Source organism: Phoenix dactylifera, chromosome 3, assembly GCF_009389715.1.
Source record: "Phoenix dactylifera cultivar Barhee BC4 chromosome 3, palm_55x_up_171113_PBpolish2nd_filt_p, whole genome shotgun sequence".
Taxonomy (NCBI): Eukaryota; Viridiplantae; Streptophyta; class Magnoliopsida; order Arecales; family Arecaceae; genus Phoenix; species Phoenix dactylifera.
Window position 1 is genome coordinate 2152391 of NC_052394.1, and position 26817 is coordinate 2179207.

Consider the following 26817-nt stretch of genomic DNA (forward strand, 5'->3'; position numbering starts at 1 on the left):
ATGGTTGTTTGCTTACAATTTGTGTATGTGGTGGTGCTTTCGTGAACATGATGTTGATAGAAATGAACCCTGAAACTTCTTATAGACCTGCAAGCTGAAGCCTGACAGCATGCTGCATAAACTCCAAGTTCAAATGTCTAAGATAAGGTAAGAGTGCTCTGCCAACCACATGATTCTGACTTCCCACTACGTTGATTGTGTGGAAGCCACAACAGACCTGATTTGTTTGTATCGGCACTGCATCAATCCGAACTTTTCGTTGCATTTGCCAACCGTGTTTCCTTTGCATGGTTCAACTTGTTCAGCGAAGTAGGGGGTAGAAGTAGAACAGATACAAATCATGGCAAAAGATGATAGGCTGATGGTGGATTTGTCGTGACCAACCTATGTAGATAAGCAAAAAAGAAAGTGCATCATATATTTTGCATATGACTTGTGGGAACTCGGCAGTAATAGGGTCGAGAAATAATGCATAACTTGTGGGAACTTGGCAGTAATAGGGTAGAGATAAACAGCACGAAATACACACAGAGTCAAACGAAGCACCGCAAATTGGCCTTACTTGTGTAGCCATGCTGCAGAGTCAATAAGGTCTGCAGTACATTTGGCTGCAGATAGCATCATTGACTATTCAACCTATAACTTGAAGTAGAATGTACATTCCATTGCAGCTAATGTGATCTACAAAATAAGCTGCTGATAAAATTCAGCATCCTTTTAAAAATATGAAAGGTGTTCAAAAATTAAGCTAGTCTCTCCAGATTCCATGCTTATCCAATACCCTCTTGATTTTCCAGTATTCTCCTAGTCAACCCTTCTCAAACAATCCCCCTCAAGGAAGAAAAGAATTGAGCGTTCAGAACTTTAGCGTTGCCATGCTAATAATAATGCACCATTGCGGAACAGTATCTCCCATGGGAAACTTCAGTTCCCAACTCTGCTTTAGCAACTACTCATCTTTGTGCTTCTTGGATCGTCTTTTGGCACCAGAAGAGCTTGTGCACCGGCCAACAAACTTGAGAACCTCATCAATAAGGATTACCGGGAAAGCAACCGCTAGCACCAAAAGCCATTCATTAAAACTGAGAGGCACAATTCCAAACACTTGAGCAAGGAAGGGTACATATAGAATCAAGAAGTGCAGCCCGAACGAGACGGACATGGCCAAAAGGAGCCACGGATTGACCCAAGGAGGCATGCTCAGAAGGCTCCCATCTTCAGAGAGAGCATTCAGTGAATTGAACATCTCGATAGCCACCAGGACAGAAAGAGAGAGGGTCATTGCCTTCACTTTACCAGACCCGAAATAGTCACAGGGGTCAGTGTCAAAGGTAAAACGCTGTGCTCCGGCAGTAAATGGGGCGACCTTGAAACCCACCCACGAGGAGCACTGGCCCCAGTTGGAGAGCTGAGAATACGTGACAAGAGTATGCCCATCACCACTCAAGTCAATTCCCATGAATGAACCATGTGTATACCATATGATAAAAATGCCAACAGTTGCAATCCCCACATAAAGCCCAATGACCTGCAATGTGGAGTGAAAAAGAGTCATTTCACAAGTTCATAAATATTTCTCTCAAGGCAAAAGAATTTCCAGTGAAAGGTCCACTAGCAAAAAATGCATGAAATATTGTCCCTTCAGAAGACCTAAAGCATTCAGATGATCATTTATGGGTGGGAGAGGCGGAGTTGTCTAATGCTCTCCGTAATGTACTGTTTTTTGACTTTTTTTAGCTGTATCCATACACGCTATGTATGATACTTCCGTTTTAGCAGCAGCAACAAAAAAAAAAAGAAAAAAAGAAGAGACCTAAAGCTCGGTAATTAATTGGTAAATTAGCATGCATATTAGAAAAGACAAAATAAAACTGTATAGCTATACAGAATACTCTATCGACACGTGCATGGAGGTGGCACATACACATGCCATGCACCCAACTTGTCACTGAATTGTATGTATCCCGCCAAAGGATTGATCTGGAACCCACACAGTTAGCACAGGATATAATGTGCATGGCACATGTAGGTGCTCTTCATCCACAAACACATGTATATCCAGCATGCCCCTGGATATATTTTTGCACCAACTATGATAATGACTAGTTCTGATGGCTGGGTTTTCTTATGAGTTTGCAAAACAAGCATCATACGTATCGTTTCCATGGAGTATATACATGTCTTGAACCACACACACACACAAAAACATCAATCAAGATAGTGTAGGCCATCATAAATCTACCAAAGTCAGTTACCTAAATATTTAACCCTGCACTTACGAGAAAGCTAATTCGCTTACTAGAATAAGATAAAAACTACAGAAAGTTTCAGAGATGGATGTACGCATATACAAGGCAAATATGACAGCTAGTATGCACATTGCTCAAGATGAATATATAATTGTCAGTTAAATGCATGAGTCTGTAGAGCAGACAGATTAATCAGCTTGTGCAGAGAAGCAGAAAGAGAATAATTTTACTTTTCAATATTTTAATTATAAGTATTACATGGAGTGCATCAAACGCCATATGAGATAGGTGCATGTAAATTTGGAGGAACGTACAGAACAGTCACTGGTCCCAAAGGAAACAGAGGGAAGATGGTTTACCATATATCGGAATAGAATCCATGCAGTGATCAATGAGTCATCACTCCTTCGAGGGGGTTTCTTCATAATATCTTTATCTGGTGGATTAAATCCCAAAGCTGTTGCAGGCGGGCCATCTGTGACAAGATTGACCCATAAAAGCTGAACTGGAATAAGCCCTTCAGGAATACCTAAAGCTGCTGTTAGAAAAATAGAAGCAACTTCACCGATGTTTGAGGAGATCATGTATCTGCACAAGAGGCAAAAAAAGAAAATGAGGCACTAAAACCATCAAAAAAATCTCCAATTCATAGATTAACTGAAAAAAAAAGCATATCTTTCAAAAACTATGCATAAAATCAGATACTGTGGGAAGTCCAATAACAGAAACAAAATGGTAACTAGATAGGCAATGCTGTAAACTGGACTACAGCCTGATGGTTGCAAAATCCATTTCTGACCCACCAGTGGCCCTGCCAAGGCTGACCAAAATCCCCAGATACTCGAGCCACATTCTCTAAACCAGCTTGCAAATGGAAGGAAAAGGAGAATGGTGAAACAAGAGAAGGGATAGGTGGCAAGATGGCAGTAGTAGACCTCGAGCAGTGAAATGATGGTTCCAGCAGTTGCCGGGCCATTAAAGATGAGAGAGGAAAGGGAAAGGAGGTTTTTAGATTGTAACAGCGATCGATCAACTCAATGGCAACAGTATGGCACTGGTGGGCCTGAACTCAAAGAATGTGTTCCAATGGTGGCCGAGACAGTGGAGATAAGGAGAGGAGAAGAAGATGGGTAGGGTTCGTGAAAAGGCTGAAAAGAGGAGATGGGAGGGAAGGGAAAGAGGAGATGCAGGAGGGAGAGAGAGGGAGGGAGGGAAAAATGGCAGACACACAAAAGAGAGGGGAGAAAACATTCAAGGGGGGGAAGATGGGGGAGGAGGTGAGGCAGGTCATGATGGATTGGAGGATTAGGGTAAGGTCTAGGTTCTTTCTTTCTTTCCTTATTTTCATGATGGAATGTTGTCATTTCAATTAATTACTCTAAAAAAATGTAACTGATAACAATAGTTTTTTCCCTTATTTTCATGATGGAATGTTGACATTTCAAGTAACTGCACTAAAAAATTGTGACTGATAGCAGCACTTTCTTTCCTTATTTTCATGATGGAATGTTGTCATTTCAAGTAATTGCTCTTAAAAAAATGAAACTGATAATAACACATTTTAGTAAAACCAAACTTAAAAAAGGGTATTTGTGATGAAGAGTGCCAATATCATGACCCAATGGTCAGATAATGTCAATATGAACCTGACACGACCTGCTAGTGGTCAAGCCTGACCGTTTTGTACCCGAATGGTGGACCCAATGAGTCAAGTTAGATGAGGCAAGTCCTGTCAAGTCAGGTCAAGTAGATAGCTTTGGGTTAGAGGGAAAAAACATACTAGCAGAAGGGCCTAACATAAAATCTAGGAGGCCTATAGTCAAGTAGAGCAACTTGCCTTGGTCATACAGTTTAAGTTTATGCAACTAGACAGCAAGCATCCAAGGCACCCCTCAACATGCAAAGAGTTTATACAATGATCCAATTGTAGAAGACAGAATACCAGTGATGATACATAGAACAATGATTATTAAAATCCAATCAATCTATTAAAAAAAAGATGAAGAAAAATACAATCAACAATATAAGCAACTTGTAATAGATCATTTCAATATTTCCTAGACATTCTAAACTGCGTTTTGCCCACATGTAACCTCTCTCCACATGATCATGAATCAACTTAATATTCATTTACTAGAACATAAAAAATTGAAAATCCCATTTTGTTTCAAATAATACACTTTTTCCTATAATGACTGCCTGTCATATAGATCTCAATCAGTACTCTTAAAGAATAAGGGAAATAGCAAATCCAATAACCTCATAAAAAAAATTCTGTGTAAAAAATAAAGAATTTATATCCTCCAAATTATATCTTAAAAAACATAATGAGTTCTTAAGATTTTTATCAAATTATGCTATAATGGATTTACTGCTGGTAACCGAAAAATCATTCCTTAATAGTTTTATTGTCTGTTTTCTAGATATAGCTCATAAAGTAAGGCACATATTACAAACTGCTAAGCTTCTCATGTTTTCAAAATTTGAACGTCCTGGTAGCTTTTATTATTCAAATCAAGATATTTTCTTGATTTTCTCACTTCCAACTGCTTCTGTTGGAGTCTACTAGTTTCCAGAAAGTGCTAACTAGAATTGTGCCAATTATGTCTATCACTCAGACCCCTAGATCCTGATTCCACCCGGACATGACCCCAATCTAGGGCAGTAGATCTTGAGTTGGACATGGGTCCAAAGTTAGACCCATAGAAAGTTTGAGGTCTGGGCCTGTGTCTGGTAAAAACATAATCAATCCAACCCAAGCCTAAAGATTTACTTAGATATTGATTCTTAAACCTTTAGGCTTTTCATAAAATGTATTAGTAAAATTAGTTTTTCCTTCCAGGCTTCCATCACCATCCCTTGGCCTCTCGTGTTGCCTTCCACCAAAGGTTTCATTATCATCTCTTCTTTTTTGATCATTGTCTCTAGCTTCTAACATATGGATCCATTGGGTACCTGCCCGCAGACAAGACAAGTCTTATAGTTCCATAACACACCCGAGCCCAAACCAGACTTTATTGAGTAATGGATGGAGTACGAATGAAAATTTAGACCTGATCCCTCTAAGGCCCAGGTCCAGGTTGGATGGTTCCTGGACCTAATCCTTAAGTCCATGCCACTAGTAAAAAGAACTATAGTACAATACCTTCACTAAAATTGAAACTTGGGGCATAGTTTCTAATTTCAATGATGTGTATCAGCTAACTTTGCTGATTCATGATTATCAGAAATTTGGGAGAAATAAAGTTCAGTAAGCTATTGAATGACTCTGTTTATTCAATAATATTTCTACCCAAAAGTCATGAGAATCAAAATATATCCAATAACAAATAAGGTACCAACCTCACATATAAGCCATGTGACAGTAACTGCAAAGGTCATCATTGGATCAATATTGAACACAAAATTTGAGAAGGCTCCACAAAAGAATTGAGCAATTCGAAACCAGCTGATATCAACCCTCATGCATATGGTGACATTATGGCCAAGAAAAGTTTGGGCAAGACAAGAGGCCTACTGTACAACTCAGAAGGACAAGTCATTGGTAGGAAAGCCAACCTTGCAGGTGATACACAGTTTAAGCTCACAGTAAGGAGCCCACCCAAATTGACCTAGCCTTGAAAGGGGCTACAGTTAAAGCAACCTCCTTTGCTAATGGCAACATGAGACATTTTTATGGGTATCTATGTGTTCAACCAAATAAGGATCTCCAACCTACAATAAAACTACACCGAGGTACATGTCTTCTTCTTATTATTACATGCGTTTGTTTACATCAAATCTACATATTCCTCACTATTGATTGTGTAATTTATTAATATAGAAACATTTAATATGGCGTACAGTTGACTCTCACTGTTTGCACTCCCAAGATCCATATTAAGATACCAATTTATGGCCATATATCCGTTGGAAGATATGCCAACATCTGATTTATTTACATCATTAGCATTATATAGTCCACACATAAAATGGCATCATTGAATTTCTGTCCAAAGCCATTTGAGACATTTTGGTTAAGAATGATCTTTCTAAAGATCAGATTGATAATTAATAAAATTTGGGACTAGCCTAGGTATAACAAAATTGATGAGAACAAGAAAACCTTATAAAAGCCTTCATGTTGTTGTAAATCGATCTTCCTTCACCAACTGCAGCAACTATTGTATTGAAATTATCATCTGCTAACACCATGTCTGAAGCTTCCTTAGCAACCTGGAATAAATAGATGACCATTAAAGGATAATTAAAAAAAAACTGAAGCAGAAAGTGAATAAGACAACTGGAAGAAAAATAGATGACCATTAACGGATACTAAAAATAACTGTAGCAAAGAAACAATAAGGCAGCTGGAAGAAAACCTTTTTCTTGATTGAGAAAAGGCTTCTTTTATTATTATCAGTAGAAACATGGACCTGGAAAAGGTCTCCAAATGGCACGCACAAAGAAGAAATGTAAACCAAAACTATCGTCCAACAAGCAATCCAACTGTCATGTCAAGCTTATATTCCAACAAAAGCAGTATATCTGATAGCGCAGCAGACTTCAAAAATGAGTCATTGTGCTACTTTCCAGCCAGTTATCTGCCATCTTATGGTCACAGGCACAGAGCAAACATTGCTGTCATAAGCACATCCCTAATCTCATAAAGACAGGCAGTCCCTGGCAACCGTGCCCTGCCCTCCCCCCCCCCCCCCAAAGAGAAAAAGAAAAAAAAAACAAACTTCTACACAACAATCTACTAGTGCCAACTTCCATGATGATCTATTTAATATCATAAAAAAAAACAGTTTCAGAGTACTGGAAGTTTCCTTCTTGACTTTGTCCATCAACTTTTATACCGAAATACGCTACTTCAATATTAAGATGCATTTCATATGTAAAATCGAAGGAAAGAAAGAAAAAACTTTAAAAAAAATCACTTATCCTCTATCTCTACTCTTATATTTTGGGGAAAAAATAGACTGGATTCTCTGACTGTAATTAGGTGGTCTACTCTTGTTCCTTTTTATTAATAGAAACCAGATATTTATCATTGCATTTCATTTTTCAATTTACTTTTCTTTTTATATTAATTTTATGTATTCAATTTGTGCATTCATTTTTTTAATTTTCAGAAATATAACATATTGATCTTTATTTTTTTTTATTGCTTTCCTTAAGCATGCATTGCACATTTCTGGTTGCTAGTCTCGTATAAAAGATCTGGATTCTTGAGAGTCTAATGCACAACTTCAAAAGAATCTAAACAAAGTAACCGCACAACCTGACCTCTATCAGTGACAACGGGTTCCCTATCAAGCTGATATGAGAATTAGCAAAATAGTTAAGATGCCCCACAATAGGTGACTAGAGTCTAAAATTTTAGGAGTAAAAACTTTAATTATGGTGCTACAGATGACCCTCTCACAAATAACAAGCAGAATCTTTGGAGAAAATTGTCTCCATCAAGAACTAAACCACAATTTCTTTCCTTTATGTTCTTCATTTTCTACTTTCACATGACAATGTTCCAAAATAAACTCATGTACCTTTCCTCCCAAATGGCCAGCACCAATGCAAGGGATAACTGAAGCAGTTTCCCATGATGTCATCTGGACCCTATGCCAGCTCCAACAATTTTACACAATTGCAAACCCAGAAACCGAGAGACAAGAAGGTGTTTACATGAAAAAAAAATACTTTAAAAAACTCAAAAATAATAGCATTCTCACTCAAGAAAATGCTTAAAGAATTGAAAATTTATTGCACCAAAAATATGATAGTGTATGATAAGAGTTATGGGATGTAGTTCTTGCATTAAAGTATCCTTTAAGTCTAGACATCAGTTTTTAAGAAATTTCCTTTTCTAGAATCTCATGGAAATTATATTTAACATTCTGCTGCAGATAGCCAAGAGGACTATAAGGTGTTCCACGAAAAAAGAAAGGATGGTTAAAGAGAAAAAGAAAAAGAAGATAGCAAATGCTATGTACCTCAGTTCCAGCCTGAAGATCACAAAACCCTGAAGTATAGATACTAATGTTTATGTTGTAAGGAGAAAGATATTTATTTTGCAAGGAACATAGCAAGTTGGAAGAACACAAGAAGGCCTCCAAAGCTCTCAAGTTGGAAGAAAGCTACAATTTATTGGCCCAAGTTTAAAGTTCAAAGGATTCAAATTGGAGGAGTAAAATCAAAAGAAAAATTCAAAAGAACAGTCTTCGAGTCGACTCCAGTGGAATTCGAGTCGACTCCGGAGAAGTATGAGTCGACTCCGGAGAAGTATGAGTCGACTCCTAGGAGTCACAGGCAGAAAAGTCAGAGCAGTTTTCGGGTCTGAGATTCGAGTCGACTCCAGTGGAACGCGAGTCGACTCCGATGGTTGGTAGGTCGACTCCAAAGAAAGCAAGAGTCGACTCTCAGCGGAACACAAGAAAAAAGTCAGAGAGCATTTTTGGGACTCTGAGATTCGAGTCGACTCCCGCATTGCACGAGTCGACTCCGAGACTCCGCGACCATCAACAGACAGAAAACCAAGTTACTGCCTCTGAGATTCGAGTCGACTCCCAGACAGCTCGAGTCGACTCCAAGGCAGCGCTACACCAAGATGGCAGAAGGCTGTGTTTCGCAAACTGAGAGCCGAGTCGACTCCAAGGAAGTTCGAGTCGACTCCAAGACTGGACGAGCCAAAAGACAGAGGATCGGGAGTTCGGGCTCTGAGATTCGAGTCGACTCCCAGGACAGTCGAGTCGACTCGAGAGGACAAAATTCAAAATTAGATCCACGGACTTCAGTGGATGAGCCGACTCCGAAATTGCCAAGTCAGCTCCAGAAGTTGGCGAGTCGACTCCAGGTTAAGACGAGTCGACTCCCAGTCGAGGCAAGCACATTAATTCAAATTTGGAACAGTGGCCGAGTCGTCTCCGGTAAAACACGAGCCGACTCCTGCAACAGGCGAGCCGACTCCTGATCGCGCGAGTCGACTCCGATCCCAACGGTAACATTGTCAGGAAATGCAGACTGTGTCCAACGGCTCTTTTTCTTGTCTCTAACGGCTATATTCTTGTTTCCACGCCATCTAAAGCTATAAAAACAAGAAGAGAGCTAGGGGAGAAATTATGGAAGTGGGAGAGATCATCTAGGAAAGAGATCTCAAAGAGATTACAAAGGAAATCTCCCATAAGCACAAAAGGGCCATCCAAAACGAAATAGAGAGAAGAAGAGCATCCAAGTGAATCCGAAAGCTTCCTCTCCATCCGTGTGCTGCCTCAGGGATCCTCTACTTCATGCCAAATCAGAGGAGGATCAAGTAAAGAAGAAGCCGAGCTCCTCCATCTTCAAAACTCGTTTGAGGGCTTCTCTTTACTCTATTTGTTTATATTATCATATTTGCTTGTTTAAGAAGCTTTGTTTTGTTTTATACTTTGTTTTAATATCTTGTAACTTGATTCAATCAAGGGATTGAATCAAGGGGTTAAGGTTTGTTGGTGAGCCAAAGGGAAAACCAACGGTGATAGGTTTGTTGGTGAGCCGAGGGTAAAACCAACGTGTAAGGGTTTGATTGTGATCCCGGGAAAACAATCGGGGAGGTTCTAGTCGGTGAGCCTGGGAAAACCGACCGAGTTCGTTGTGCGCTCGTAAAACAACAAGTTGGGTTGTGAGCTTGTAAAACAACCGGCTGTAATCGGTAGGATTATAGTGAAATTCCCAAGAGGTCTTGGGGAGTGGATGTAGGTGCTGGGGTGCACCGAACCACTATATGTCCTTTGTGTTTGTAATGCCTCTAGTTATTGTCTAACTAACACACTTACTTACTTAGATAAATTGCTTGCTTAATTCTTATCCGTACATCCTTTAGTTGCAAGCATATTTAATCAAGTCGAAGTCTATACATCAAACCCTTGCTAAGTTTAACTTTCACTGTGCATCTATACAACTTAGCATAGTTAATCAAAAAGTTTTAGAAGTAGCATAAAAGTTTTAAAAGACCCAATTCACCCCCTCCTCTTGGGTTGTATCTACTGGGCAACAAGTGGTATCAGAGCAGGTGCTCTATAGTTTCTTGCCTTGTGTTTGACCTAACCGTCAAAGAGCCAAAGATCATGACAACTCAAATAGATAGTTTTCTAGGAGATGGACAATTAATTGATAGACCTCCACTATTTAATGGCATAAACTATACACATTGGAAAGCACGCATGCGCATTTTTATACAATCACTTGATTATAATTTATGGAGCATTATAGTCAATGGAACACACACAAACACTAGTCATAATGAGAAAATGGTTCAACAAAATTCAAAAGCCATGAACCTATTATATTGTGCATTAGATAGGAATAAGTTTAATTGCATATCTTCTTGCATGACTGCTAAAGAAATATGGAATATGCTTGAAGACAAATATGAATGCACTAACAAATCTAAAACATCATGTGTAGAAGAAGAGCAGTATCATATTGCAAATTCATGTTTCATGGCACATGAGGTACATGCTGAAACTGAAAGCAATTTTACATTTGATGAACTTCACGATGCCTTTTCTGATTTGTATTTAGAATATAAGAAACTTGTTTGTAAGAACAAGAACTTGAAGAATGAAAATCAAATTCTAATAGATGAAAAACTGAAACTAACTGGTAAAACTGAAATCTTAATTAAAGAAAATCAAGAACTAAATCAGAAAAACCAACTTCTCACTGAAAGCCATGATAAACTTAAGAAAAATAATGAATTGCTTTCAGAAGATAACAAAAGATTAACTAAAGAAGTTGACAAATTAAAACCTGTTGTTGAAAGATTTACTTTGAGCTCTGAAAAGTTGAATCTAATGATAAATAATCAAAGAGCTGAATTTGATAATATTGGATTAGGATGTCAACCTTGGTACACCCAAAAATCTTTCAAGAATATGTTTGTTAAAACAGTTTCTAATCATTTTAAAATAGATTCTTATAATGCTGATAAACAGGAACAAAGGTTATGCAAAATCTCTTTTGTTCCTAAATCTGTACATTACAAATTTGATAAACCTAAAAGGCGAAAACAGAAAACTGAAGGATTATCTACCACTCATGTTAAATCCATGTTTGTTAAATTTAATAAGAAGATGCAGAAATACACTTCTTGTAGTCCTAAAATCTGCAAGCCTATGGACAAAATAGCTATTAAGAAAATATGGGTTCCAAAAGGAACAATAATAGCTAACCTGCAAGGACCCAAAAGAGCTTGGGTTCCTAAGTTGAAAATCTAAATATTTTCTGCAGGTGTGTCTAGCACTCAAGGCTCCAACAAAAGATGTTAAATTGGACATTGGGTGCTCTAGACATATATTAAAGAATGAAACTTAAATGTAATCAAGAAAAATAATTAAAATAGAAGAAATAACTTCAAATTTCTCCATCTTTCTATATTATACTTTACTTATTGTTGGATAAGTTGCTAGATGATTAATCAATTTATTAAGAATAACTCTATGAATTCTCTATATGCTTGATTGAGAGCTTTTATCCATGGCATTATTGTTTATTGATCATAGATATGAAAATGTGTACTTGGTATGCCTTTGAATATTGCACTATAAATACCAAGATTAAAGAAACCATCTTTGGCATATAATATCAACTCATGCGAGTATGGATTTAATTTCAAAAGACTTTGGCATTGGCTTACTTAGAGTATCTTCTGAAAGGTCAAAGTTTGCTATGCATGTTAACTAAGAAAACAAACAAGAATCAATTTCTAAATCTAAAGATGTTTCCATCTCTAAGTTTTCAAAAGCTTACATTGGATTTATTCTTGGAAAATAAAACTGAAGTATTTTTCTGTATTTACTAAATCTTGTAAAAGCGTTTCAAATGAAAAAGGTTTCCAAACTGTGAAGATCATGGCACAGTGTTGAAAACCAAAATCCTGATTAAGGTTATACAGAAAATAATATTAAATTCAATGATTTCAGCACCAAGGACACCATAAGCAAAATAGGATTAATAGAATTCTTGAAGAAATGAAAAAGACAATTATGTATGATAGTCATCTACTTAAATAATTTTTAAAAGACTATCATCACTGCTTGTCATACATATGATTTCTATTTTTGATGAAAATTTTGATCTTCTGAAAAATGGAAAATGAATCATTGCATATCTTTCATATTTTTCAGTCGTACATGTTATTATGAAAATAATGCCAAATCTGATAAAGATACTTCTATCCTTGGATATCATTCATCAAGCAATGCATATAGAACATTCATGAAAAATTCTAGTTGTAGAAGTATCAATTCATTTTATTCTTTATGAGACTAATGATTTATTATCAAAATACTAAAATCAAATTATATGGTTAAACTTTTACATATGCACTTAATGAAGAAAAATTGATGACTACTAAAAGACTAAATCAAGAAAAGAGGAAATAGATCTTGATAAAGATTCTTGCATGATTAGAAGTAAAGATCATCATTATCATGTGCTTGCTTCATGAGCTTTATATTCTGTCAAATGAATGTGTAGAATTCACTCCTATGTGGTTACTTCATTAAAAAGAAGATCTATGAAAAATAACCACCATATTTAAAAATACACATTACATATATGATAAAGCAATATGTGATTTAGAACAAGCATCAAAAGCATGATATATAAAAGCTTAAGCAACCTTTTTGATAGAAAGTAATAGTGATAAATCTATGCATCAAAAAGATGAATTTGTGATATCTTATTTGCTCAAAGTATGCATTGATGACATCATTTTTGGTTCTACTAATGAAGAGTTATATTGCAAAGTGAGTTTGAAATATGATGAATGAATTAACATCTTCTCTCAAACTCCAAATTAAGACAAACAGGAAAGGGGATCTTCATTGACCAACGTTAGTCCACAAGAAAACTCTTATAGAAGATTGGCATGAAGAAGGTATATCTATGACCCCATCTTGTAGAATTTGAAAAGGATGAGCAAAGTAGATCTATTGTGTTAAAGCTGTATTGAAGCATGATAGAATAATTATTTTATCATACAGCTAGTAGACCAGATTGTATGCTCATTATGTGACCTTGTGCAAGACTCTAACTTTAATTAATCATATTTTATTGATAACAAATAAATCATAATCTGAATTTTGATAGAAACAAATGTTTAAGATAAATTGATTAAAACATAGTTAACATATCTTATTGATAATTATCTTAAGCAAATAGAATCTAAACTAAATTGACTTAAACTATCTTGGTTAATGAATCTATCTCTTTAGTTCAAATGATATGTGCTTGCTTATATTTAGGCAATCTCTTGAGTAAAGTGACTCAACATGCAACTATTGTCATATCTTATATTGAGTCATCTAGTTAAAAAAAATATATATATGTTGGATGAATGCTTTGTATCTTAAAGAAACTAATGACCTTCCTTCAAGAAAGAAAAATGAAAAATTTCAACTTGAAGGATATCTTCATGTAAGATACACTAAACATTCACATGCAAACAAGAGAGAGGATCTTCTTCAGCCAAAAGTTCACACATAAGAAATCTAGTTTGGCTTGAAGAACATATAATGAATAGGTAATTTAGATACCTTTCTCACAAATTAGTTGAGTAAAGTCAGTAACTTAAATCTTATTATGGCATGATTAAATTCTTTAATTATTAATTTTTGATATCATGTCTATATGTGTATTGACTGACTTATACTTTTAGAAATTATTTCATGGTTTGCCCAAACTAAAATATATCTTTGCCTATGTCATAACCATGAAATACACAAGTATATGCTTAAAATGTTGATGTAAAATAACTTGTGAGAAGTTATGAATCCTTGAGCATAATGAAAATGTTGTTTGCATGATATACATATATATGATACGTAAGATTAATTCTCTATTCTGCTCTCTCATGAAAATTACTTGAGAATAACAAAAAGAGAGAGAGATAAAGAAAAGAAAATGGATATTATTCAAGAGAAGTAAAATCCAAGTAGAGGCAAACACTTCAACCTTAAGGAAAAGCAAAACAAACTTAATATATTCGACACATTTGTGAGACTTGTGTGAGCATTCTTTTGGAAGGGATAAAATCCATAATTAATTACACTTAAACAGAGAGGTTTTGAAGTAAACATTTTAACCTTTCTATATTGCTCATCATAGGGATGGTGCCAATGGGGAGGCTAGTGGTAGTACCCGGCACTATTTGACCCAACTATTCGGTGTAGGGCATATTAGGGACGGCACAAGAGGGAGGCTAGTGGTAGTACCTCGTGCCCCTTCCCAACTCCACCGGATAGGGAGCAAATAGAGTATAGAGCATAAGAAAGTTATAAATGAAAAACAAAGTAAATGAAAGTAGAATTAAGTCAAATTTTTAGTCACATGGAAACACACTTTAAGGATGAAATCAGTGCAAAATTATATTTAAATAGGGGGAGTTTATTTGAAAAGAATTGATTTTGATACTTGACATGCTTGTTCTTAATATTTTAATGTATGACTTAACACACACTATATTTTGCATGTGGCATGATATTTTAAATTATGGGTTCTCAATATCTTTTGTAGTACCCCATACTTGGACAACTTGATTGAATGTTTGAAATACTACATAACATCTTTTGCTTAGTTTTATTGAAAAGAAATTTCAGATTTGTTGTTAGCAATCATCTCTAAAATCTGAAAGTTGAATAAAGAAGAAGAGAAGGATATCTCTATTTAGGGAAAATAAATTTTATTCTATCCTTCAACTTGCCTAAATTTGGTATATAATGTTCAAATTCGTACCAAAACTCAACATTTAATACAAAGATTCTGAATATGCTCTTATATGTTTGAAATATGTATTTTCAATCGTAATCATTTAAGATGAGCTATAATGTGGAAGATACATATCTCAAAGTATGAGTTTGAGAGCCTCTATTGAAAATCCTATGTAATTCAGAATCTGATTTTGTATAAAAGCTTAAACTAAATGTGATTTTTAAATAAAGTCTTACTTTAAGAAAAACAGAATTAATTTTGATGCCTTTGGTGATTGCTCCGATACGCATCCGAAACATATCATTTCTTATCTTCAAAGTATACTAATATTGGTTCAAATGATGTGTCTTTCGATGATCTTGATTGCAAACAAAAATTTCTAAATATATGATTTTATTTTGATATTAAAAAGATTTATTGTGCTTCATGTATACATTGCTGAAAAACTATGATTAAGAAATTGAGTTCTAAAAACATATATATATTTCAATAATCATCTATATGTTTTTCTCTCCTACATTATTAAACACTTCTATCAATAGAGTGAATTATCTTAAAGCTAGAAATATTTCAGCTCACTCAAATGATTCTAAAAGAAAGAAAATGTAAATGCGGTTGAAAGAAACTAAGCTTCAAATGAATCATTTTCTGATTAATATTTCTATACATTTTCTCTAAGATTATGAGAAAGCATAACTTGTTCGTAAAGGATTAGAAAGAGTAATTACTACAAATTTTGGAATAATACTAGATTACTCTACATTCTTGATATTACAGAATTTCAGTGTTATTCACGTTTGTCACTAAAATCTGAAATTCAACAATTAAAATGATTAAAGAAGAATGCATCTTTTGAGGGAGAGCTTTAGATATTCAGTATCCTATCCCAAAGACACTTTATTTTGATGCATACTTTGAATTTTATGGATTGATTTTGATGAACCTCCTTATATTGCAAGACATGCTTTAATTACCTTGAGATGAGTTCTATAAAGGTTGTCTTATCTCAAACCTTGAGTCTTATGAAAATAAGCTGAAACTTATAGAAAATACATTTTTGAGATTGACAATTTTGTTGAACATTATCTTAGGATTCTAAACTCTTAAATGGAATGATCAATTGAGGGGAAGAAAGAAAATTTCAGAAGGAGAGGTCTTATTGGACTTAATTGCATAAATCTATAGCTAAAGGAGAGAGAAAGAATACTAAATGAAAAGTAATCCTAATACTCTCCAATATGTATCATCTGAAACTTAAATCTGAAAATCTTTATGATACACCTTGAGGCATGTTATTTGGTTAGTATATCTTATGCATCACTCATGAACCAAATTACAAATCTTGAGAGCCTCTAATTTAATGAAACAGGGGGAAAACAATGTATTAAATTTTCTTGAGTATCTCTTAGAAAATCTATTTTGAACTTCACTAATGAGTCATAATTGGCTTGCTCTTTAGAACTTCAATTTTGTGCCAATTCATTATTTTATGTATCAAATTGTGCTTATTCTCTAAAGAAATAAAAGAAAGTCTTTAAAAGAGTTTTAAGATGTATCAAAAATTGCATGAATTCATATTTTGGTATTTGTGCCCCAATGCTCTTATTATCATAAAGAACCTTGAAGTCATTAAGAATTAATGATCCAACAGGATGATATGTCTTTCAAATATATAAGTTTTGATCTTTTACTCTGAAAATCAATTGAATTGCTCTCCTATTGATAAAATACTTAATAGATTAGGCAAAAGGTCTTAAATGAACAAGCTTTCATACTTAGTGAAGAGAGGTTAGATTTCCACTCATATTTTTCCTTGAATATCATTTGTGGTACTTCTTGAATTAACCTAAACAAGATTCCACCTACACTTGATTAGAAAACTATCTGTGGTATCAAATTAAAAAACCTCTTGAATTCACACTCGATGTGTTCTGCTCTGATCTTTGTACTTAATGTTTCACTATCTTTTTGATGTTGTCAAAAAGGGGGAGAAATATCTAAGTATATGCTATATACTCAGAATGCTTTATTACTTTGAATTAAATACAAATCAGCTTAAAATTTAAATATGTTGATTGTGTTAAGCTGATTAAATCTAAAGCATTATCATGAAGTATGTTTTTAAATATATATGTTTTCCACTTCATGCAACTTAGCTATGTATTACTTCTAGAAATCAATATCTTTTATATTGCATATACTCCAAGTTTTGTCATCATCAAAAAGGGGGAGATTGATGACCCAAAGATTGATTCATAGATTGATTTTGATGATCACAAAACCCTGAAGTATAGATACTAATGTTTATGTTGCAAGGAGAAAGATATTTATTTTGCAAGGAACATAGCAAGTTGGAAGAACACAAGAAGGCCTCCAAAGCTCTCAAGTTGGAAGAAAGCTACAATTTATTGGCCCAAGTTTAAAGTTCAAAGGATTCAAATTGGAGGAGTAAAATCAAAAGAAAAATTCAAAAGAACAGTCTTCGAGTCGACTCCAGTGGAATTCGAGTCGACTCCGGAGAAGTATGAGTCGACTCCTAGGAGTCACAGGCAGAAAAGTCAGAGAGCAGTTTTCGGGTCTGAGATTCGAGTCGACTCCAGTGGAACGCGAGTCGACTCCGATGGTTGGTAGGTCGACTCCAAAGAAAGCAAGAGTCGACTCTCAGCGGAACACAAGGAAAAAGTCAGATAGCATTTTTGGGACTCTGAGATTCGAGTCGACTCCCGCATTGCACGAGACGACTCCGAGACTCCGCGACCATCAACAGACAGAAAACCAAGTTACTGCCTCTGAGATTCGAGTCGACTCCCAGACAGCTCGAGTCGACTCCAAGGCAGCGCTACACCAAGATGGCAGAAGGCTGTGTTTCGCAAACTGAGAGCCGAGTCGACTCCAAGGAAGTTCGAGTCGACTCCAAGACTGGACGAGCCAAAAGACAGAGGATCGGGAGTTCGGGCTCTGAGATTCGAGTCGACTCCCAGGACAGTCGAGTCGACTCGAGAGGACAAAATTCAAAATTAGATCCACGGACTTCAGTGGATGAGCCGACTCCGAAATTGCCAAGTCAGCTCCAGAAGTTGGCGAGTCGACTCCAGGTTAAGACGAGTCGACTCCCAGTCGAGGCAAGCACATTAATTCAAATTTGGAACAGTGGCCGAGTCATCTCCGGTAAAACACGAGCCGACTCCTGCAACAGGCGAGCCGACTCCTGATCGCGCGAGTCGACTCCGATCCCAACGGTAACATTGTCAGGAAATGCAGACTGTGTCCAACGGCTCTTTTTCTTGTCTCTAACGGCTATATTCTTGTTTCCACGCCATCTAAAGCTATAAAAACAAGAAGAGAGCTAGGGGAGAAATTATGGAAGTGGGAGAGATCATCTAGGAAAGAGATCTCAAAGAGATTACAAAGGAAATCTCCCATAAGCACAAAAGGGCCATCCAAAACGAAATAGAGAGAAGAAGAGCATCCAAGTGAATCCGAAAGCTTCCTCTCCATCCGTGTGCTGCCTCAGGGATCCTCTACTTCATGCCAAATCAGAGGAGGATCAAGTAAAGAAGAAGCCGAGCTCCTCCATCTTCAAAACTCGTTTGAGGGCTTCTCTTTACTCTATTTGTTTATATTATCATATTTGCTTGTTTAAGAAGCTTTGTTTTGTTTTATACTTTGTTTTAATATCTTGTAACTTGATTCAATCAAGGGATTGAATCAAGGGGTTAAGGTTTGTTGGTGAGCCAAAGGGAAAACCAACGGTGATAGGTTTGTTGGTGAGCCGAGGGTAAAACCAACGTGTAAGGGTTTGATTGTGATCCCGGGAAAACAATCGGGGAGGTTCTAGTCGGTGAGCCTGGGAAAACCGACCGAGTTCGTTGTGCGCTCGTAAAACAACAAGTTGGGTTGTGAGCTTGTAAAACAACCGGCTGTAATCGGTAGGATTATAGTGAAATTCCCAAGAGGTCTTGGGGAGTGGATGTAGGTGCTGGGGTGCACCGAACCACTATATGTCCTTTGTGTATGTAATGCCTCTAGTTATTGTCTAACTAACACACTTACTTACTTAGATAAATTGCTTGCTTAATTCTTATCCGTACATCCTTTAGTTGCAAGCATATTTAATCAAGTCGAAGTCTATACATCAAACCCTTGCTAAGTTTAACTTTCACTGTGCATCTATACAACTTAGCATAGTTAATCAAAAAGTTTTAGAAGTAGCATAAAAGTTTTAAAAGACCCAATTCACCCCCCCCTCTTGGGTTGTATCTACTGGGCAACAGGATGGTTAAAGAGAAAAAGAAAAAGAAGATAGCAAATGCTATGTACCTCAGTTCCAGCAATGCCCATTGCAATACCAATGTCAGCCAATTTCAATGCAGGGGCATCATTCACCCCATCACCCGTCATCGCGACCACCTCACCGTCTTCTTTCAGCAATCTGACAATCTCTTGTTTATGCTTTGGTTCAGCCCTAGAGAAAAGAAGACTACAACTTTGCCTTAGAAGAACTTTTTTATCAGCAAGGGACATAAATTCTTTCCCTGTGAGACTTTTCAAACTTATGTCTTCGGCAGGTCCAAAGACGCCTATTTCACGGCAAATTGTTTCTGCTGTTTCTTTGTTATCTCCTGTTATCACCATGACTCGAATGCCAGCTTCTCTACAGTCCTCAATTGCTTTGTGAACCTCTTGTCGTGGAGGATCCTACAATAATGCAAATAAGACAGGAGACATGTCCGTCAATGACAAACAGATTTCAGAAGAAGATATAAGCAAAAAAGGTGCAGTGTTATCAAGTTATAAAATGAGCATGGATTGCCCTACCCTCAGCCCAACCAGGCCAACAAAAATGAGATCACTTTCAATTGAAGAGTAGTTAGATGGATCAAGTAGAAGCTTGTGAGCTGGATGGTCTTCACCATCGTAGCTTGAGAATTCTGATAGATCATCCTTGTATGCAAAACCCAAACAGCGCAAAGCATCGGTTGACATTTCATGAAGGGCTTTCAAAATGAGACCTTTTGAACTTTCATCCAACAGCACAACTGAACCATCAAGCAACTGAATGTAAGAGCTCCTCTCCAGCAGATTTTCCACAGCTCCCTGCAAAATGCAGCTTTAATTCCAGAAGCTCGTTTTCTAGTTACAACAAAATGACTTCAGAAAACTTTGAAAACATGACAAAACATAATGAAGATGTCAAAACATTTAATAGTTGTGAAATGCAAAGGTAAACAAGCACAAAAATGAATAAAACTGATTAGTTAAACCCACCATAGTTGATAAAAACTACTGCTGAGGAGACTAAAGGAACTAGCAAAAAGGCCCCACTAAGGATGCTAGATCACTTTGTCTTAAAAGGAGGGGGGGGGATCATTAACACATTACATTGTCAGCAAAGGGCACTTTAAGATAAACATTATCGAATCATTCGTTAGAGAAACATGTTTCTCAAATTGCATCTGCATCTAAATTCTACAAGCTGATGCAAAATATCCAAAGTAATAACCTATTCATCATTTACACATTATAAGATTGTCAGTTCTACATAGACAAGTGTGTATAGTACTTAAAATACTTGATAAATTTTCAAACCATGCAGCCACGGTCTACGGTGCCGGTACCGGCACCATACCGGTTGCCCAACAACACGAGTCGGTACAGGCTCGCGTCGTGCCATGCCGGGCCTGTACTAACACAGCAGAGAAGGCAAGGGAGAGCAAATGGGAGAGAGCGAACGGGAGAGAGGAAAAGAGAGAGAGAAGGGTGAGAGAGAAAGGGAAAGAGAAGGAGGCCGTGGAGGGTGGCGGAGGTCGGCGCCCAGAGGCCGACGCCCGGGCAGGAGGCGGAGGCCACGGTCGGGTCTCTGTTTCGAACAAGTCAGCAAATCGTTTGCGAACTTCACTTAAATATCGCAAAATTTATATATATATATATATATATATATATATATATAAATTAAGTGAAGTCGGCAATGGGTTTGCCGACTTCAACTTAAAACCTGCAAAAATAAAGGGGCCCCCTCCGGGCCTCTGTTTCGAACGAAACAAGAGACCAAAGGTGGAGCCCCGCCTCTGCTCTTCCCAGCTTTCACCTCTTCCGCGCGGAGGCTCCCCGGCCTCTGCCGGCCTGCCCCAGATCGGCCTCTCTTCCTTCCTCTCCATCTCCCTCCCTCCTGCTCTCTCTCTCTCTCTTCCTCTTTTTTCCTCTCCTTCTCCCCCTCCGGCAACGGCGTCTCGGTTTGGTTGCCGGAACCGTCCCGGTGAGCCGCCAGTATAGCTCGGGATGCCCCGAACCAGGCGATTCAGGACGGTTCCACCGACCATGCATACACCCCAAGGTATACTTGACACAACCATAGAATTTAAAAGGCCCTCACTCTCTCTCACACACACACACATGACGAGGGTGTCTTTGATGATTATCCAGGTTCTTAACTTAGGCAAGCACCGCTCAAATTGAAAAGATAATCACATCTTTCTCTACCAAGGCAATAGGAGAGAGACAAATTAATCCTAAATTTTAAAAATAAAAATTCAAAGTTAGGATTTAAGTATTTTCAGACAACAATCCTTCCCTACTTCAATGTCCACATCTTTCTATCATGTCTCAACCCACATCTGAAAACCACCTCCCTCCCTCCCTCCCTCCTTTTCCCTCCCTTCCTCCCTGTCCCCTTAGACTATTTTTTTGCTCCCCTCATGTGCATTGCACATGCCTTTTCCTTGTCCACTAACAAGTAATTTGTAGCCATTAGATACCTCATAGCTCACTTAGTTACTTAGGCAAGGTGAGAAAACACCTGAATGCCTCAAACTAGTCTCCATATGAGGAGGATTTGCTAAGGCAATGCCTAAGCAAGCGCCTGGGACAAAGCAAGAGTCATTCAAGTGAGCGCCTCTCGAATGTTCAGCACTATTTTTCCTATCCCTTTTCTGGTTGGTTTTTTTAGAGGTTTGCAAGCTCTATTTTGAGGGTTATTTGGTCCATGAAGCCCTCATAGACAAAGGGCTACTCTAGGACGTTGAAAGATCTACTTTCTGTGTTGTATTTTTCAGAAACATCAAATATGTTTTGCTTAGCATTATTTTGCTCTCATGTTGGATCTTTGAAGCTAATTCAAATTGTCCGATGCTTTTTTCTTGACTTTTGTCTGAAACATGACACGGAATGTTGTCTTCATTTGATGTTTTGGAAGATGCAGAATATTATACCTAATGTTAAAGATAATTATGATTGAGGAATTTGAAACTTGAAATTAATCATAAGATGTTTGAATTATTTTGGATACACATAGTATTTACTTCTAACACATCTGTTGAACTTTTCATAAATTAGTGCCTTGATTTTCTTTAGGCAATAACCCTTTTGGTGTCTACCACCTCTGCGATATAGGGAGGGATCTTGTCACCTTAAGGGCACCCTTTTCTTTTGATAACCTTACAAAAGGATGATGATTTTATAATATATTAGGCATCGCATTTCAGCTGTTATTTGAGAATCAATTTCTCTGTTTATGCAGTAATGAATTTGATCAAAAATTCAGGTCCTGTATTGAACTGATATCAGATTTGACTTAAACGCTCCTTTAAGTATAAATTCTGAACTCTGTTTCAACTAACCTTAAATTAAGCAAATCTTGTCATCTAAAACCCGAACCTTGGACCGCTTATATCGCTATAAAATCCATTCTTTTCCCTTTTCTAGTTATACGAGCAAACCAGAAAATCTAGTCTTCCAACCCCTTCCCCGCAATAAGAAAAAGGTGAAAAAGTAAAGCCCCTCTCTCAAGATCATTATATGAGAACTCCATATGGCCATTTTACACAACCTAACTAGAAATAACAAGAATCCATAGTAATAAAAGCTTTAAAAGATTTTCTCCATGCAAAGAAAGAGAATTTATTATGAAACCATTTTGATAAGTAAATGAAGGAGAAGATAGTGTACCTTAACGAGTAAGGAATTGCTTCCTGATTTAGATTTCACAATGACACTCATTGATTTTCGACTGCGATCAAACTCGAGAGTTGCAATCCTTTGTGCAACTCCATTCCACCATCGACAGCATCCTAAAATTTTAAGCAATAAGCAAAGCATTTCATATAATTTTTCATGCAACTGTACAATACTTGACGAAAAATATCAGGTATGACTATGAGGAATTTAACGTACTTAATATCTCAGTGGACTCTAGAGATGAAGAGTCACACCCTCCAGGAAGTCCCATTTTCTCAACCAGAACCTGATGGGATATGTAGATGAAGAACACTTATTAGTCTACAAGATCAACTGCATTTTGTAATGTCAAATCTGCATAGAAACTGTGAAATTATAGTTCCAACAGACAGTTTAGAATATACGAATGTCAACCATTGGAATTCAGAGAATGAAAATGGGGCACAATTTTTTTGAAAAAAAAAAATCATAAAGCATGCTATGTCACATGAGTTCATTTACAGAAGCATGGAACATCTTATAAGATTGTTTAGTATCCATTCCACAACCGTTCTCAGATCTAATTTTCTTTTATGATGAACTCACAAAAGAAGCATCAGCCATATTTATATCTAATTAAGAGTCAACCAACATAATCTCATGCTACAGGATCATTCTGCTATAGAGTGTAGAGAATGAACTGTCTTAAAAGAATCTCTTTGAATGCTCTTAAAAGGAAATTAATAAGGAAAAAAATATACAGTGAAGAAAATAATTTTGTGGACTCTTACCTTCAAAGCTGCCTCCGTTGGCATTCCACTGGCAACAAACTGATGCCCCAAGTGTGCAATACTCGCATCATTGCAAACAGCAGCAGCTTTTGCAATCATTTGAAGATTTGCATCCATTTTACCTATTGGCCAGTCATGGATCTTCCCATCATGAGGATCATATGTAGTACCATCCACTTTAAAGCTCCGAATAGTATCTGTCAACCGCCCCATGGCCACAAGCCTTACCGCTGACATCTGATTGGTCGTCAGTGTACCAGTCTTATCAGAACAGATGACAGTGGTGCATCCTAAAGTCTCGACACTCGGCAGCTTCCGGACCAGTGCATTCTTCTGCGCCATCTTCCGAGTGCCTAGTGCCAGGCATGTAGTAATCACTGCTGGCAAGCCCTCAGGAATTGCAGCAACAGCCAAAGCCACAGCAATCTCAAAGTAATATGTGCACTTCTCAAACGAGAACTTGAAATTCCTTGGCCAGCCATCAACATACTCCCAAGTAAAGAAGTACTTGACATTGATGAGCCAAACTAAAACACAAATTACACCAATTATAGCTGTGAGGACCTCACCGAATTCATTCAATTTCTTCTTCAATGGTGTATCATCATCACTCTGGGAAGCTTCATGGATCTGTGAATGTATCTTACCTATTTCTGTGTTCATGCCAGTCTGGGTTACCAAGCACACACAGCTCCCATTCACAACAGTGGTGCCTGCAAAGACCATGCACTCTTTCCCTTGGATATCTGTGTCCTCAGAATCAACACAGTGATTGGTTTTATTCACGGCAGCACTCTCTCCTGTCAGAGATCCTTGCTCTACCCTAAGAGTGGAGCTTATAAGATACAGAATCCTCATATCGGCCGGGACCTTATCCCCGACCCTGAGCTCCACGATATCTCCCGGAACAAGCTCTTTCGCAGGCAAATTGGTGTTCAACTCCCCGTTCCTCCAAACCATAGCATGTTCTGACTGGATTTCTTTCAGTGCCTCGAGGGCCTTCTCGGCATTATTCTCTTGCCAAACCCCAACGATGGCATTCACAATAAGTATAAGAAAGATGACCAGCGGTTCCACGAAGGCAGTGATTTCCAACTCACCCCCCTCCTCCCCATCATACCAAGCGAGGACGAACGAGACCACGGCGGCCACGAGGAGGATCCGGACAAGGGTGTCATTGAATTGTTCAAGAACCAGCTGCCAGATCGAGGGCCCGGAGTGCTTCTCGAGTTCGTTCCAGCCATGGATCTCGCGGCGCTTCAAGACCTCATCGGATCGGAGGCCCTCGCCGGCCGAGACCCCGAATTCGGCCTCGCACTCCTCAATGCTTCTGGCCCAGGCCGGGAAGGCCGAGGTCGGGCGCTCCATTCCGCCCTTCCACCCAATATCCTGCCCTCCTTTTCCCATCTAGACGGCAACCGACCAGACACCGACAAAAACTAGACGCTTAAAAAACAAAAAAATAAAAACAATCTTTCCTACAAAAACTCGAATCTACAAACTTCAGCATCAAGATCTCATGCCCGATTGTTATAAAACAAGCCCTAGCAATGTAAGAAAATTTAAAATATATAAATAAATCTATCTCATCCTATTTGCTTAAGCTTTTAGGACAAGTGGTGATTTCACCAAGCAACCGCTTCGCCCACCATAAAAGATCGAAACTCCCATCGATCCGACCCCAATAACGAAGCAAATATTCAAAAAAAAAAAAAAAAAAACCCGAAAGATCTACGAAGAAGGAAAGAGAAAGAACGTGTTAGGGTTTGGTTACCCGACTGGATTGGAAGATGAATTCTTTTCTTCGTTGTTCTTCTCCTCCTTGTCGTCTGATCGCCACTTCCTGGGAAAAAACGAAAACAAAGAAAGAAACGAAGAGGCCAAACGCGCTCGGTTTTATTGGGCGGTGCGCGTGTTTGCGAGTGTCCCTCGAAACCACGTTTCCCGTATATCCGTTTCCACGCAAATAATATAATCCCCAAGCTTGGATGCGCCGCCCCGGCCAGATTCCATGGAGTCAACGACCAGAACCATAAGCATTTATGGCGGCGCCTCCTGTCTCCTTTACAATAATACCTATTTTAACTCTTCTAAATTAATCATATTATAAGCTAAATAAAATCTAAAATTAATTTGTAATACAAATAAATATAAATAAATAATTTTATATTCCATATAAGTATAGAACTTACCTCCATGGAACATATTTATTACTTATTCTTTAATATATTTTAGTTGATGCTTTAAACATCTATTAAAATGAAATATGTGAAATAAAAATAGATAAAAACGTATAAGATTCATCTTTATGTATACGATGTTATATAATTTTGAATTGCATGCGCAATATTATTATCTTGATGCAATTTTATCTCGTGCTCGGCTTAAAACTCGAAACTTTTAGATTCATATTTTAATTTTTACAATTCAAGGTGACATATTAAAGAACCAATAATGATGATTCTCAAATAAATCTCTAATACGAACCTCACCTTATTTAGAAACTGGAACGACCCAAATTAACATGTAACTGATCCAAAATGAAAACACCCTGGACCTGAACTCAGCCAAATAGGGTCAGCTCTCGCCTGTGCCACCCTTGTCCCCTTCTCACCTCAGACCGCATCCGGTTCGTAAGTTCCTGGGGATCTAGACTTGGGTGACCAAACAGCCCTCAGACCTGATACGGCCGAGTGAAGAAGATTCTGGTGGTTCCTCCTTGCTGTAACCGGAAGCTTTACGAAATTTCTGGGGTCCGTCGTCCTCGACTTGATTAAATGAACTCGGGTTTGGTGTGATGGCGTCCGTGACCAAACCCAATGGCGGCGTTATAAAATTTCAGGTCCATCACGCGGTCCAAGCGTACTTGTTAGTGTGACCCGGGTCTCGGATAAAAGTACATGATTTCGAGATCCCAGAGTTAATATTGTTACTAGATAGGACCATTTCATTCTAAACCTATGGTAAATTTGACCTAACTAATAATTTATGTATCAAGTAGATATTAATACGGATAATGAATGTGGCTGATATAAAGTTTTTTTTTCTGGATTTTCACCAATATCATCATAATAAAAAAAAAAATTCCAGATGGTGGGGGAGCTTGCCAAGTT

The 26817-nt window shown here is 37.6% G+C and overlaps 1 protein-coding gene across 2 annotated transcripts; it reads right to left on the minus strand.

Moving 5' to 3' along the window:
• Window positions 1–639: 639 nt before the first annotated feature.
• Window positions 640–25714, minus strand: LOC103710395 (calcium-transporting ATPase 4, endoplasmic reticulum-type-like). 2 transcript variants are annotated; one of them, XM_039124227.1, is made up of 9 exons: window positions 25479–25714; window positions 23705–25111; window positions 23151–23220; window positions 22926–23047; window positions 19800–20078; window positions 19302–19679; window positions 6355–6464; window positions 2609–2837; window positions 950–1528 (listed from the first exon to the last, which is right to left on the minus strand). In XM_039124227.1, the coding sequence occupies exons 2-9, from the start codon at window positions 25109–25111 to the stop codon at window positions 950–952; spliced, it is 3174 nt and encodes a 1057-aa protein (XP_038980155.1). In that variant the 5' UTR covers window positions 25479–25714. The 2 variants fall into 2 exon arrangements, with proteins under 2 accessions (XP_008794312.2, XP_038980155.1); XM_008796090.4 differs by lacking the exon at window positions 25479–25714 and having other exon boundaries at window positions 640–1528.
• Between the last annotated feature and the right edge of the window lie 1103 nt (window positions 25715–26817).

Coding starts and splice junctions, on each gene's coding strand:
- LOC103710395 (XM_008796090.4), bottom strand. CDS start 25,111: ATGGGAAAAGGAGGGCAGGATATTGGGTGGAAGGGCGGAATGGAGCGC. Junction 23,221..23,704: donor CAACGGAGGCAGCTTTGAAG/GTAAGAGTCCAC, acceptor ATATCCCATCAG/GTTCTGGTTGAGAAAATGGG. Junction 1,529..2,608: donor GGATTCTATTCCGATATATG/GTAAACCATCTT, acceptor TCCACATTGCAG/GTCATTGGGCTTTATGTGGG.